The sequence below is a fragment of the Bos taurus genome, chromosome 10 (genome assembly GCF_002263795.3).
Source record: "Bos taurus isolate L1 Dominette 01449 registration number 42190680 breed Hereford chromosome 10, ARS-UCD2.0, whole genome shotgun sequence".
Lineage (NCBI taxonomy): Eukaryota > Metazoa > Chordata > Mammalia > Artiodactyla > Bovidae > Bos > Bos taurus.
In genome coordinates, this window is record NC_037337.1 from 15,147,587 (window position 1) to 15,162,807 (window position 15,221).

The 15,221-nt window shown below is 48.3% G+C and overlaps 1 protein-coding gene across 2 annotated transcripts in view; it reads right to left on the bottom strand.

The window, feature by feature from the left end:
- Positions 1 to 15,221, bottom strand: part of ITGA11 (integrin subunit alpha 11) — a 133,243-nt gene that overhangs the window by 18,691 nt on the left and 99,331 nt on the right. For both annotated transcript variants that reach the window (XM_002690525.6, XM_059890771.1), the window contains exons 13-19: positions 13,839 to 13,979; positions 13,377 to 13,580; positions 12,141 to 12,271; positions 6,974 to 7,140; positions 5,456 to 5,598; positions 4,055 to 4,165; positions 531 to 616 (exon numbers count right to left, since the gene is read on the bottom strand). In XM_002690525.6, coding sequence (XP_002690571.2) covers positions 531 to 616; positions 4,055 to 4,165; positions 5,456 to 5,598; positions 6,974 to 7,140; positions 12,141 to 12,271; positions 13,377 to 13,580; positions 13,839 to 13,979 — 983 coding nt within the window. The remainder of the gene's footprint in view (positions 1 to 530; positions 617 to 4,054; positions 4,166 to 5,455; positions 5,599 to 6,973; positions 7,141 to 12,140; positions 12,272 to 13,376; positions 13,581 to 13,838; positions 13,980 to 15,221) is intronic.

Consider the following 15,221-nt stretch of genomic DNA (forward strand, 5'->3'; position numbering starts at 1 on the left):
TAAAAGTTAAGCATAAATTTTTTGAAAACACATTACATAAATTTAAAATAGGATCATTATTTTTCCTTGTCTGCTAGTTTATTTCTTCCAGGGGATCGTGATCACCCTGCTCATCTCCCGCTAACTCCTTAGCATTGAGCCCAAGTGGTCAGTCCAAGGACCTCACAAGTCATCTAGTCTGGCAGTTGCACAATGAGTACTGAGAACGCTAGGTCCTCAGTCTCCACCTTTTCTCAGCTTTATAGTATAGAAAGGATTCTTTTTCTAAACAAAGCTTGAGAAGGTTGGATTAGACTAACTATCCATTTTAGAGAGGCGGTCACTTAGGCCCAGAGAGGGCTAGGCGTTTCCCTGAGGTCACACAGGAGTTAGAGGCAGAGCCTAAGCTAGGCCCATGCTCCAAGTTCGGTGTTTGGTCCTTGCTGCCTAGGAGAAGGGCGTGCAAGATTGTCATCCAGAGCCCTGGAAGCCCAGATCCACGGGCAGGGGAGCGAAAGGAGTCAGGGTGGAGAGGGGAGGAACCAACTCACATGGCTGTGGGCAGGTCACTGCGGGCATCTAGCAGGAGGTCAGGGACGCAGTGCTCATCCTCATTGCAGCCGTTCCAGAAGGGCACCTGGGCCAGGGAGAGGCAGGTATGGCGGCTGGAAAGGGCACCCACAGCCTCCAGTCCCGGTCTTCCCTGTGGCTCATCCCTTACCCTCACAGCACACCAGCTCCTCTCTCTGTGGCACTAGACATGGGCTTTGTTTTTTTTCTGCCCTTTTCACAGATACCATGCTGCTTTTGATCATGGCTTTGCATAGACAGTCCTTTCTTTAGAACATGGCTCAAAACTCAACTCATCCTGGGTCCCTTTCAATCCTCTAAGCAAGGTACCAGCACAGAACACCCACTTACCTGGCACCAGTCAACACTGATTGAGTGTTTACTGTGGGGAGGAAGCTCTCTGGTACTGGGGGTAAAGGATGAGGAATATACAGCCTCTGCTCTCAACTCATGGGGAAGATGGGTGTGTGAACAAATAATTACAGTGTGAAATATGCAAAATTTGTATGAGAAATAGAAGAGGCAGAGGGAGGAGAAGGTAATCTTGGCCCATGATGGTTGAGATGGTTTCACAGAAGTGACAGTTGGTCAGAGTTCCAAAGGAGGACTGAGTTAACTGGGTGGATCAGGGAGAGGGTAGTCTGGGAAGAAGGACGAGTCTGTGCAAAGGGCCTGAGGCATGAGGCAGCATGGTAAGTTTGGGGAATAATGGTTATTTCGTGTTGCTGTAGTAAGGGGTGCAGGAGATGGAGAGATGGCTGGAGTCATGTTCTACAGCGTCATGGCGGTGGTATCTTGCAACTGATAGGAGTCACTGACCGCTTTAGGCTGGGACTGTCCTCCTAGACATGCATGTTGAAGACCCTACTGAGGAGGCTGCTGCAATGTTCACATAAGAGATGACGATGGTGTTGGTGTGGTTGTGGGTGTGCAGAGTGGGAAACAGGTTAGGGACCTCAGAGGCAGAGCAGCAGGACCTGGAGTTCATCAGGACTAAGGGAGAAAAGGGTCCCGGATGCTGGCCAAGTTTCAAGTGTCTGAAAGGATGGCTACACCATTTATTTATAAATGGAGGGGTTATATGCAGGGGATCAGTTTGGGGCACACTGAGTTTGAAGTGCCTGTGACCCATCCGGGGAGAAGTGCTCAGTGGGTGGGTGGGTGTTCAAGTCTGGAGCTGAGTGGTGAAACAGGAGCACAGCCTAGATCAAGGGAGGGGAAGCTGGTATCAGAGGCCAGGTGTATCTTACGGTCACTGACTTCTCTGTAAGTGAGAAGAGGGGAGCTCCCTGAAAGTGTTAATCGCTCAGTCATGTCTGACTGTTTGTGATCCCATGGACTGTAGCCCACCAGGCTCCTCTGTCCATGGGATTCTCAAGGCAAGAATAACGGAGTGAGTTGCCATTCCCTTCTCCAGGGGATCTTCCCCATCCAGGATCGAACCCAGGTCTCCTGCATTGCAGGGAGACTCTTTACTGTCTGAGCCACCAGGGAAGCCCTTTCTCAGATCCAAGTGTTCTTGCTTTAGACACGTTTCTATCAAGCCTGCTCCTTAGCTTCCCCATCCGTGGTGGATTTGTAGCTTGAAGCAGCCAGCAAGGAATACAAAGCAGAGCTATACAAAGGAGGGCAAAGCAAGGCTTTCAATGACAGGACAAAACTCCAGACACTTCGGAAGCCCTCGGGGGCTTCACTGTATTCTAGCTTCCGAGTTCACCTTGGTGATTTCAAGTCTCCAATGAAATACGCCCCACCCCTGCCCAGCATACTGTTTAAGTGTGAAAACTATAGAATAACCCTCAGAAAAATTTCTATCCACTTGATTAAAAGGGATAATTTAACACGATAAGCATCTGCTATACTCAATTGTATGGAATAGCTCATTCTCCCCAGAGGCAAGATTTTATGGTACTAGAACAGTGCTGGGCATTGAGGAGAAGCTAAATAAGAACTTATAGCAGAGAGATGGGAAGAATGCTTCTAATTTGCTGGAGGCTAGAAATCTATATTGACAAGATTTTGAAACATCTAGCTGCTATCCAAAGCCCTTGGTAATATGCCCAGACTGACGGTTTCAGCTCTATTTCTCATCTTTTCTTTACACATCCCTTCATCCTGCTTGTTTCCACATCCACACCTTGGCTATGCTGTCAGCTTTCCTGGAATAAAAGCCTGTTGTCCCCATCTCATGTCTATTAAAGGACCACGGGAAGGCCACCTTCTCCAGGAATCCCTCCCCCCATCATCTCATTGCATGATGACACTACCTATGAGCTGATTCCTATTCTGACTTGGCCTATGACCTTGATCACCACCTTGCATCCGTATCATCAGCATCAGAGAATACCTTTCCCATTCATCTGCCATGGGCTTCAGCAAGCTTATAGAATGAGTGACTCGTATCCACTCATGAGCTGTAGTGGCTTTGTAATGACTGTGATGGGGAAAATACTAAGATTCAGTATATCCAGCTTTCCCCTGCTCACTAAGGAGGATTCCAGCCTTGCCAGGCCAGTATCACCCCCATCTCCTGAACTGCATTTTCAGACACTCTCACTTACACATTTGTGACTCAGAATCAGGAGAAGAGGGAAGGTGTGAAGGTGGGTGGTAGGTGGTGAGATGTGGCAGCTCTGGGAAGAGGAAGGAGCTGGGGGAGGCTGATGGGGGAGAATGAGAACAGAGATCTTCAGAAACCTTGCTGTTGACTACACCGTGCTTTTATGTCGGAGAAACACAAGCAAGCATGTGAGTAATTCTGAGACTGTTGTTTGCTGGCTGGGTTCTATATAATTCTCAGAGACAGTGTAGAGGCTGGAACTCATGGGTCATGGTCTTAAGACCTCTGTGGGATATTTGAAAGTTGTTTCCTAGATCCTCTGGGTTTATTTTGCCTGCTCTCCTAGAACAGATTAGATAAAACTGATAACTGTCTGACGTTTTCTTTGTGTGGGATTTATATGGAGTTGCAGACATAGGGAACATCTGAATATTAGGTACCAGACAATTCCAATACTCCTAGAGCCAGGGATTGAAAAGTGTGGATTGAGGGGTGTGCAGAGCCATTGATGAGGCTAAAACAACTTATTTTTGGAATATTTGGAGCTGGGAGGACTGTCAATAAGTCGATCATTCAACTAGTGCAGACCAGGCTCTGTGGTTGAATCACTCTGTCTGGCCTCCAGTGTCCTTATCTGTAAATGAGGGAGGTGGTGATTAAGAACTAAAGTCCCTCTGGTCCTGTGACTCTCAGGATCCATGCCAGGCTCACTGTCTGCTGGGGATACAGGAAACCTCAAAGGCTGGTTCTTACCCTTAAGAAACCGCTCAGCACAGGTCACGAGGAAGGAGGGAAGGACATGCTGGGGGTCTGTGGGGCAGGAGATGGGAAGGTGCAGTAGGGGAAGAACTCATTTGTGCCCTCACAAAGCCTGGGCTTCTGAGAGGAGGCGAGGGCTGGGGTAGGGTATGTGCCAGAGCTGCTTCCCCGGGTGCCAGGACATACCGAGACCCTGAGGGTCGTGGGCCAGCCGTCATCCAGCATGGGTCCGTAGTCGGGGTCCTCCAGGGAATACTCAATGGAGAAGGTCACTGGCTTTACGTAGTCAGCGGTGTCCTGTGTGGGAGGAGATGAGGATGGGGTGAAGGCAGAGGGAACATTCATGTCTGGGCCAGGGCTGCTGAGAGAGAACTGTCATCTCCCTAAGCTGGGAGGGCAGCAACCTGTCAGCTCTGAGCATGAGTCCATGGAACCTTAGCACCTGTGGGTAGACAGAGGTTCCCAGATGGGTCTGCAGCTGACGTGTGTACTCCTGGAAAGGGCCCTTGGGTCCGTGTACGCCAGCCCCACTGCCTGCATGTTCCACCAACTCCGGCTCATCCTTCAAGGCTGGGAACCTGTATCTTCAACCCCCAGCCTCTAGGAAGCCAGCCAGCAACACGTGCCCACACTCTGTTCAGACTATTACTGACACTCTTGCACTGCATCCTAACTATGTGATTCTGTGTTAGTCCTAGCCCCTCAGAAGCCTCTTAGCACTGTCCTAGCACTGTGACAAGGCTTAATAAATGTGTCAAATCAACAAAAGAAGACACAGGAATAGGGGCACTCAGGGGATGCTTAGAGCTGAATGAAAAATCCCTGAATCTCTCTCATGGAGTGCAAATCTTGACATGAGTGGCTTCCTTGTGTTAAGGCATATATAATAAGTTCCCAGATGACGATGCTGCTGGTCTGGGGGCCCCCACTTTGAGAACACAGACACGTCATAGGGGCGACACATTAACATACACTAGGACTCCTTATTTTTCTGATCTTTGCCCGTTGGATACTGAGGCCAGGTGGGCTCTCAGTGTTCCCTGTCTGTGTCTCCAAGGCTGGAGCTGTGCCTGGGTGTCTGGAGTTTCTGGGTGGAGGAATTGGCCCCCACTGGCTCCCCTCTCTGCCAGGCTGGCCTCTGTTCCTCCCCCCAGCCTCTTCATGCCATTGGTCCACCTTCCTTGGTCTTCCTTTTTAGCTGATGCTTGCTTATCCCTTCCTTCTGACCCATGGCCCCTGACCCCCATTCTCTCTGCAAGATATCATTGAGCCCACCTCCCTCCTTAGATTTCACCCCCTGCTTAAGCAATGGTGGGCATCTGGGAGATGGCAAAGGGGATATCAGAGGAGGGTCCAGTGAGGTGGGGAAGCAGTGTGACCCAGTGGCCTCTGCTCTGGGGTATGAGTGTGGGTGTCCAAAGTCTAGGACACTGCTCCCTGCTGGCCTCCTGAGGTCTGCTGGGGGCTCAGCACCAGCCTGGCAGCAGCTGAGATCTCTGCCTCTCCATGGCAGCACCTCCTCCAGCTCTGTTCTCTTCCTGGAGGAGCCTGGGCTCTGCTTCTGGGGCTGCAGGGCATCCGGCTCACCAGCACGTGGAAGCTGATCCGCTCACAGTGCTCCTGGCCGGAGGAGAGCAGGGCGGCCCTGTTGGTGTACCGGTCGCCACCCTCGTCCAGGTGGGCCCGCGGTGTGTACCGCCTCTCATCCATGGTGGCATTATACCTGATGCCTGGAGGAAGGAGAGGGGAAGACCATGGAGGTGGAGCCACATCTCCACCAAAGACTGTTTACTTCCCTTTACAAATAGCCTTCGGAAAGTCAGCCTCCTCCAGGAAGCCCTCCAGACTGGCCAAGGAAGAGCTACTCCTCTCCCCTCATAAGGCTCAATGTAGGCAGGAAACTCCCACATGGAGAGCAAGCAGTACAGTGAGAAAAGCCAAAGGAAGGAACTAAAGAGAAGAGGGAGGCAGAAGAAGGAGAAAGGGAGATGGAATTGGCAGTGAAGGGATAAAGAAAGAGGAGGAGATGGAGGGGAGAGTGAACGCAGTGGAAGAGGCGAGGAGACAGTATGGGTGTCATGGTGATGCCCCCACTTGAGCCCCTTCTGGAGTCAACACAGCTCTGCCCTCTCCTGTCACCTTCCCAGGTCTCGCCCTCTGCTCTGGGATCCTGTCGGGCCTGGATCTGAGTGTCTGCAGGTGGCAGTTCCCATCACACTAGGGAGGACTGGCCAGGCCCTGCCCACCAGCTTCTCAAACCTAAGACTGTTCTGAGGTTAAAGACTGCATTCCCCTCCCTTTCAACTGGGTTGATCTTTTGCTAAATGTAAGAAAAGCCCAGCCCCTTCTCTGGTACCACAGCAGCACTCTGGGTGTGCCAGGTCCTTGGTATTATTCTCCTTTCATAGAAGCTGAAAGAAGGACACTACCACCCAGGCTTGCCTTTGTTCTCATCTTCCTTCTGGAACACCCCTTTTTAAGTCATCTGATTGGTCCTGCTCCTTGGCTGAGCAGCTCTCTGTGGTCCCAGTTTCTTGCACTGGCCTAGTCTGGTCCTGGAACCTGCAGCTGCCACTTGCTGGGGATGACTGGGCCCAGGGCTGTCACAAGCCAGTGTCTGATCCCAGCCTTGGATGAGAGTGAAGGACCCTCAGAAGGAAACTGTCCTGCTGTGGACTCAAGCTCACTTTGAGCAGAAACCACTGCTACTTGGGTCTTTATCCACCTGATACCCTGTTTCAGATCCCTCATGGGTCTGACTCTTTCTCGGAATCTGACTTCACAGCTTCTACACCCTAAGCTATTAGACTGCTTCTCGTCTCCTGTTCTGATTCAAACCCTATCTCTGACTGTTTCCACCTTCCCCAGCCTCTCCCACATTGGTCACTGCTGCTCACTGCCATCCTCTCCCTGGCATGAGACCCCCTCTCTGCCCTTTGGAATGAGAGCACTGAATGGACATCTAGAAGTCATCAAATGTGGCTCTAGGTGTGACCCTGGCACTCAAAACCCATTTCAGCAAAAGCCCAGATTTAGAAACAGAGGAAACACAAAGTCCTCCGGGGAGAGACTGGAGCTGGGGGAGTGGGGAGGGGCCGGATTTACCGACTGTTGCAGTTTGGTAATGGGATGCCAGGAAGACGGGCGTGAAGCAGAGGAAGGCAGCCAGGCAGGTGGCATCTCTGCCGCTGCGTTTGCAATCCCTGTGAAAGATGTTGATCTTGGATGGCTCAAAGTGGAGGCTGGCATTGATCTGAACCACAGGGCGGGACCTGCAGGAGGAGGGAGAGAAGTAGGGGTGGGCAGGGTGCAAGGCTGCCCTGCTGGGACCTGGGGGAAGGTGGAGAGCCAGATGGAATGGGGTCTCTAAAACCACCACTGGAGGGTGAGGAGGTGGTGGGGCCTGCAGAGAGGGGCTCTGGTGTCACAGGATTGGGCAAAAATGTGCACAAGTAGTGAAGGGCAGGCTAAGTAATCTCATAGCCCCTCAAGGCAACCCTTTGTCATTTTCCTAGCGGTATGCTTGCTACAGACCATACTGACATCCTTTTGCCTCATCACATCAACCCTGCATGTCCACTACAGTAACCTGGAGAGCTTTAAAAACTCCTGATGCTTGAACTAGAACAAAACATTTTAACATTTGTATGGAAATACAAAAGACTCCAAATAGCCAAAGCAATTCTGAGAAAGAAAAACAGCTGGAGGAATCAGGCTCCCTCACTTCAGACTACAATACAAAGCTACAGTAATCAAAACAGCACGGTACTAGCACAAAAACAGAAATATAGATCAATGGAACACGAAAAAAAAGCCCAAAAATAAATCCACACACCTATGGTCAATTCTTTACCAGCTGAGCTACCACGGAATCCCTATGGTCAATTAATCTATTACAAAAGAGGCAAGAATATACAGTGGAGAAAAGACAGTCTCTTCAATAAATGGTGCCAGGAAAACTGGACAGCTACATGCAAACAAAATGAAACTAGAATATTCTCTAACACCATATAGAAAAATAAACTCAAAATGGATTAAAGACGTGCAAATTTAAGATTTGTGTTTTCCTGTGAAAACATTTCAAGATGTTTTCCTATGTTAGAGGACAACATAGCCAAGACACTCTTTGACATGAATTGCGGTAATATCTTTCTGGATCCACTTCCTAGAGTAATGAAAATAAACACAAAAACAAACAAATGAGACTAATTAAACTTAAAAGCTTTTGCCTAGCAAAGGAAATCATAAACAACACACAAAGACAACCCACAGAATGGGAGAAAATATTTGCAAATGAAGTGACTGACAAGGGATTAATCTCCAAAATATACAAACAGCTCATGCGGCTCAATATCAAAAAAGAAAACAACACAATCAAGAAATGAACAGAAGATCTAAATAGACATTTCTTCAAGGAAGACATACAGATGGCCAAAAAGCACAATAAGAGATGTCTAACATCCCTAATTACCAGAGAAATGCAAACCAAAACTACCAGGAGGGCTCACCTCACACTGGTCAGGATGGCATCATCAAAAAAATCTGCAGACAGTAAATGCCAGAGAGGGTGGGGAGAAAATGGAATCCTCCTTCACTGTTGGTGGTAATATAAATTGGTACACCAGTATGAAGCTTCCTTAAAAAACTAAAAATAGAACTACTACATGATCCAGCAGTCCCACTCCTGGGCATATATCCAAAGAAAACCATAATTCAAAAAGATACACGCACCCCAGTGTTCCCTGCAGCACTGTTTACAACAGCCAAGACAAGGAGACAACCTAAGTGTCCATCAGCAGAGGAACGGATAAGGAATATGTGGTGTACATACATACATATACATATGGAATATAAAATGGAATAGTACTCATCCATAAAAAATAATGAAATAATGATATTTACAGCAATATGGATGGACCTAGAGATTACCATATTAAGTGAAGTCAGAGAAAAACAAATATCATAAGATATCACTCATATGTGGAATCTAAAAAAAGATACAAATGAACATATTTACAGAACAGAAACAGAGTCACAGACTTTAAAAACAAACTTACAGTTACCAAACGTTAAAAATGGAGAGGAGAGATAAACTGGAAATATTTGGGATTAACATATATATAGTACTATATATATTGGAGAAGGCAATGGCAACCCACTCCAGTACTCTTGCCTGGAAAATCCCATAGATGCAGGAGCCTGGTAGGCTGCAGTCCATGGGGTCGCTAAGAGTCGGGCACGACTGAGCGACTTCACTTTCACTTTTCACTTTCATGCATTGGAGAAGGAAATGGCAACCCACTCCAGTGTTCTTGCCTGGAGAATCCCAGGGACAGAGGAGCCTAGTGGGCTGCTGTCTGTGGGGTCGCACAGAGTCGGACATGACTGAAGCGACTTAGCAGCAGCAGCAGTACTATATATAAAATAATCAACAAGGCCCGACTGTATAGCACAGGAAACTCTACTCAATATTCTGTAATAACCTCTATGGGAAAAATCTCTGAAAAAAATGGACATATGTATATGTATAACTGAATCACTTTGCTGTACACCTGAAACACAACATTGTAAATCAACTATACTCTACTATAAAATAAAAATTAAAAAATCCTGATCCCCAAATTGCTCTCCTTGTCAAATCAAACCAGAATCAGCATCAACATGTCATAAAGCAATGCTTCTCAGACTTCAGTATATTTGCACATTTCCTAGGGATCTTGTTAAAAAGCAGGCCTGGTATTCTAGCAAGCTCTCAGGTGATGTTAGTGCCTTTGGTACCTGGACCACACTTTGGAGAACGTGCGTGTTAAAGCACCCCGGGTGATTCCAATGTGCAGCCAAAGGAGAAAATGACTCACAGTTCTAGGACTCCCCACTATCCACCCATCACAACACTGCCCCATCCAGGCAGTCAAGGAAATACGAATTTACTCTCGTATTGACTAAGTCAAATAGAGTTAGGGAAGGAAACTATTGCCTCTCCAAACCATGCATTTATATAAAAAGAAACAAGTGTAGTGAGTTTTACATGCTTCAGAGTTGTAGCATGATTATCTGTGCTAATACCCTGCTCTTCTTAGTGAAAGGGGGATGGCGCCACCTCTGTGCTGTGGAGTGAGAAGGGTAAGTTTGAGTCTTGGCTCCTACTGGACAGACCACGTGATCTCTCTGACAGGGAATTGTGCGAATCAAAGTACGTAAGTGAGAATGCCCTTTGACATTGCAAAATGCTGTGTAAATATAATGGCTTTTATCAGTGGTTCTCAGACTTAGGTGCCTACTGGAAGCGAACACCTGGAGATTCTTTAAATGCCTGAATTCTTGACCTAGAAATTTTACTTTAAGTGGTCAGGGTAAAGCCTGGGTAATGAGAGGTTTAAAAGCTCCCAGGTGATGCTAATGGCAGTCATGTTTGAGATCCAGGGAGTTTGACTCTAAATTTTCCCTAGAGGGCTTCAGCCCACAGTTTCAGCAGCACTCAGGTAGCACTCAGGTTTAGCTAGGGCTTGATTGAATCCACTCTGTGGGACCGATTCTTCTGGTTGTATGTTTATCTTGTTTCCTGTAAAGAATGTAGTTTATGTATTGCCCCACAGACTTGGGAGACAACATCTACCCCCTAACCTGGGCCTTGTTCACCTGTCTTGCTTCCTGGCTAGAACCAAAGCAGTGAATACATTTAGCCCAAGCTGCTGTCTCTACCAAAGACCTAAGATCCCCACCTGATAGGCTGTGGTGCCAGTGCAACTTCCGGGCGGGACCTGCAGAGACCCCGCTTCCTCGGTGCTGCCCAGAGGTGTGGGACAGCTGACACTTGGGCCCTGGCACTGGGGGGACACTAGGAACTCGCAGATACACTGCTCCCCGTTGCTCCCCTAAGGGGCTGTTGCAGAAAGCAGAGGCTGTATTCTTTCTGCCTCTCAGGAGATGTTGGAGCAGGGAGCTGCCCAGAGTGTCAGTCTGCAGCTCTTTAGGTACTTTCCTCTCGAATCCCTCTCCTCCTCTCCTGCTTCAGTTCCCCTGGACTCTCACTTCTGCTTCTGAGACTGAAGTCCCTCCCACAGCAGCGCAGATGCACAAGCTTTCGCCTCAGGCTCTGTTTTCCAGGGAACCTGGACTAAGACATTTCCTGAGTGGAATGTAATATTCTTGAGGACCAAGAACCTAAAGATTCTCCCCGTGAAGTCATCAGTTATCTCTGTTTAACATCTTTCTTAAGTTGTATGAAAAATGTGATTGCACTTGTATAAAATTATATGCAGATGGTAAAAGAATGGTAGGGAAATGCCAAAATATTAATAGTGGTAATGTTAAGGTGATGAAACTATGAGCGATTTATTTCACAAATTTTCTTTAAGTTATTGTATTTATAATAAAAGTATCAACATATATAAAATTAGCTCAAATTAAAGTTTCTTTTTGGCTAAAAAAGTAGCTGACACATCACTCAGTAGAATAGATGGACTTTTAGAAAACCTTTTTTTTTTTTAAAGTTGCAGACCATTGCTTAACACAGACCCCAAGTACAAATGCATGGCAAATATCTATGGACTGGTACAGAAATGAGATCCTGAGAAAGGAAACCAGGGGTCAGAAGGGATTTGGAGGAAAGAAATCTTTCACACTAGGGGAGAAGGAAATCCTCCCAGCTGAGGAGAATATCCTCAGCCTGTCCCTTTAAGAGAAGCCAAGTGGGAGAAATGCCCCAGTAATCAGAACTTGTAGGAAAAAGTCTAAGGGGGTTTTTGGCCACTGCTGCTGCTGCTGCTAAGTCGCTTCAGTTGTGTCCGACTCTGTGCGACCCCATAGACGGCAGCCCACCAGGCTCCCCCGTCCCTGGGATTCTCCAGGCAAGAACACTGGAGTGGGTTGCCATTTCCTTCTCCAATGCATGAAAGTGAAAAGTGAAAGTGAAGTTGCTCAGTTGTGTCTGACTCTTAGCTACCCCATGGACTGCAGCCTACCAGGCTCCTCCGTCCATGGGATTTTCCAGGCAAGAGTACTGGAGTGGGGTGCCATCGCCTTCTCCCTTTAGCCACTAAATAGCTCTAAAATCTCTGAACCCCACTGAGAAGAGGGATTTGGACTTCAAAATAACTTACAGTGAATCCATAAAAAGGAAATTCATAGTCACAACGGGATAAGAACAGGGTGAATTTGGCCGACAGTGATTAAAAACAAGAGACAAAGAGTCTAAAGTGTGTCTTTTAAAGCCTGTATCCATTAGGACCCTCAAGAGAGCCCAAGAATTGTGAAAAATGGGGGAACCAACCACAAAATCACGGCATTGCCAAGCGCGCCCACTGCCAAGTCCACGAGCCCGTCTTCATCGAGGTCCAGCTGCCCGTGAATGCTGCAGCCAAAATACTGGAGGCCAGGAGCCAGCTCTGAGGCGGGGATTCTCTGCAGGAAGCAGAAGGAAAGAGCTGGGTGTGGGCACCCTAAGGAGAAAACACAACTGGGAGCCCTGGAGACAGTCTGTCTGAAATTATCAGGAAACTTCCTCAGCCCAAAGCTATCTCCTCTCCTGGTCTGTTTTGGAACCTGAAATTTCTACCATTAAGTCATTCTTTTGGATTAAATAATGTGTCATAAAAGGGTTCTCCACTGAAGAGGGAAAAGGAGGAAAGATGGGGTAGGAGATAAAAGATACAAACTATTATGTATAAAGTAAATAAGCTATGAAGATATATTATACAACACAGGGGATATAGCCAATATTTTATAATAACTATACATGGAATATAACCTTTAAAAATTGTGAACCACTCTGATGTACATCTGCAACATATAATATTGTACATCAATTATTTAAGAAAAGAATTCCCCACGGGATGTAAACACACATTACATGGCAGGTAACCCATCACTATCTCTAAGTGTGGTATATTAGGCTAGCTTACTAATAAAACAGGCAAAAGTGATGACCCTGAGGGGAAGGCGCTTGGGATGGCTCACTTTTGGGTATAGCACTGTTTCTATCCTGAGGCATTTCCAGAGAAGAGGAGCCCAAATAGGCCTTCTCCATTCATTTGTTCAGCTGTGTCCGACTGTTTGCAACCCCACGGACTTTAGCACTCCAGGCTCCTCTGTCCATGGGACTTCCCAGGCAAGAATACTGGAGTGGGTTGCCATTTCCTTCTCCAGGGGATCTTCCTGGACCAGGGAACGAACCAGCGTCTCCTGTGTTGGGAGGCAGATTCTCTACCACTGAGCCATTAGGGAAGCCCCAGGTCTTCTCCACATGTAGTCAGTTGCATGAAAGCATGTGAGGGCCAGCGGGATTCAGGTCTTTGGGGGGTTTTGTTATTGCTGTTGTTGGGAGATGAAGTTAAGCAGGGAGAGGGTATCCACAGGAGTGACGGGAAGGTCTTGAGACTAATTTCAACTTGAGGCAGGTAGAGCTAGGACAGATGGCAATCCTTTCCTGGGTGAGGACAGGGAATGAGATACTAGGACTCCAAGTTCTAGCTCCATTCATTCTGGGGGTTAGGGTGGGGGGCGGCACCTGCTTCGGCGTCTTCAGGATGCTGCCTTGGAAGCCGTGGTAGATGTAGAGAACGCCCCCGTGGTTGTCTTCCAGAGGGGCCCCCACCACCACATCGTTGTAGGAATCTTGATTGAGGTCCCTAACGGAGGCGATGGAGGAGCCGAATCGGGCGTTCTGGTAACCGTGGGAATCCTTCAACGTTCCATTGTAAACAAACCGGTCCTGCAAAATCAGGGGCAGGAAAAGGCTCAGGGGGCTTGGCAAGGGCTCTCAGGGTCATGACCCACTCTGGCCTGCACCACCCCCCTCTGTGTTTCTCTGTTTCTTTCCCGCTACATAAACCCAAGGGCAGAGGCGGTTCCTCTCCTCTCCAGTCTGCAGGCATGCGCTGGCCTCCGCTTCCCAGCTTCCCTCATGGACACCTGATCAAGGCATGCGTCAGGTGCCCCTGGAAAGCTGGCCAGCATCCGCGCTCCGTACCTGTCTCAGGTTATAGACGTACACCCTGCCGCGCTCTCCGCCCTCGCTGAAGTACATGGGCGCGCCCACCAGCAGGACGTCAGTCACACCATCTTCGTCCACGTCCACCGAGGTGATCTCGCTCCCGTAGTAAGAGCCTATCTGCGGCACAGGGATGGGGGAGGGGCATGGGGCTGGGCTGCTGAGAGGCCTCCCCTTACCAGTGGGCAGCCTTTGACTCAGACTCTCTGCTGAAAGAATGAGGGCCCCCACCCCCGCCAACCCTACCATTCCACCACCACTTGACTTTCCATTATTTAACTTTTGTTGTTCAGTTTCTAAGTCCTGTCTGACTCTTTGTGACCCCCATGGACTGCAGCACACCAGGCTTCCCCATCCTTCACTGTCTCCTGGAGTTTGCTCAAACTCATGTCCATTGAGTCAGGGATGCCATCCAACCACCTCTTCCTCTGTCACACCTTTCTCCTCTTGCCCTCAATCTTTCCCAGCATCAGAATCTTTTTCAATGAGTCAGCTCTTTGCATCAGGTAGCCAAAGTATTGGAGCTTCAGCATCAGTCCTTCCAATGAATATTCAGGTTTGATCTCCTTGCCGTCCAAGGGACTCTCAAGAGTCTTCTCTGGCACCATAGTTCGAAAGCATCAATTCTTTGGCACTCAGTCTTCTTTATGCTCCAACTGTCACATCCATACATGACTACTGGAAAAGCCATAGGTTTGACTATATGGTATAACATTCCAAATTATGCATGTGCCAAACGTGTTTAATCAGTCCTCTGTTGGACATTTAACTCATTTTCAATATTTTATTTTCCAAATAACTGGGCTTAGCACCTTGGGTGGTGACTTGTGATTTCTTCTCAGTATTTGAGCACTTACTGTGTTCCTCTCTCGCCTTGGGTGCAATGCCTCCAACTCAGCTAGAAACCTAAGGGTCCTCCTGGCTCCACTCCCATCTCTCCCACCTGCAGTCTCCCCACAAGTCCACTTGGTGGATGCCAAACATGTCCCAAATCCATCTACTTCCCTCCTCTTCTGATGCTTCTTCCTCAGGAGAGGCACCTTCCAAAGGAAGGACCCCCTCCCCGCCCATCTCCAGACTGGCGCTCCAGCCCACCCCTGTGGGGAGCTCAAGTGGCTTCCAGAAGCTGACCATGCCCCTTTCTTGCTTTGGGGGGGAATGTCCAAACTGCAGTGTGACCCTCCTGGACTGGCCTCCCCGCCTCCCCAGCCTCTGGCTCCCACCCTCTGGCTCCCACATTCCCCCTGACAGTGATTTCTCTCACTGTCAGAAATTTTTTCTCTCACTGTCAGATTTTTTTCAGAAATCACTGAAGTGATTTCTCTTCTCCAAAAGCCCCCTGCTCTGGCAGGCTTCCCAGCT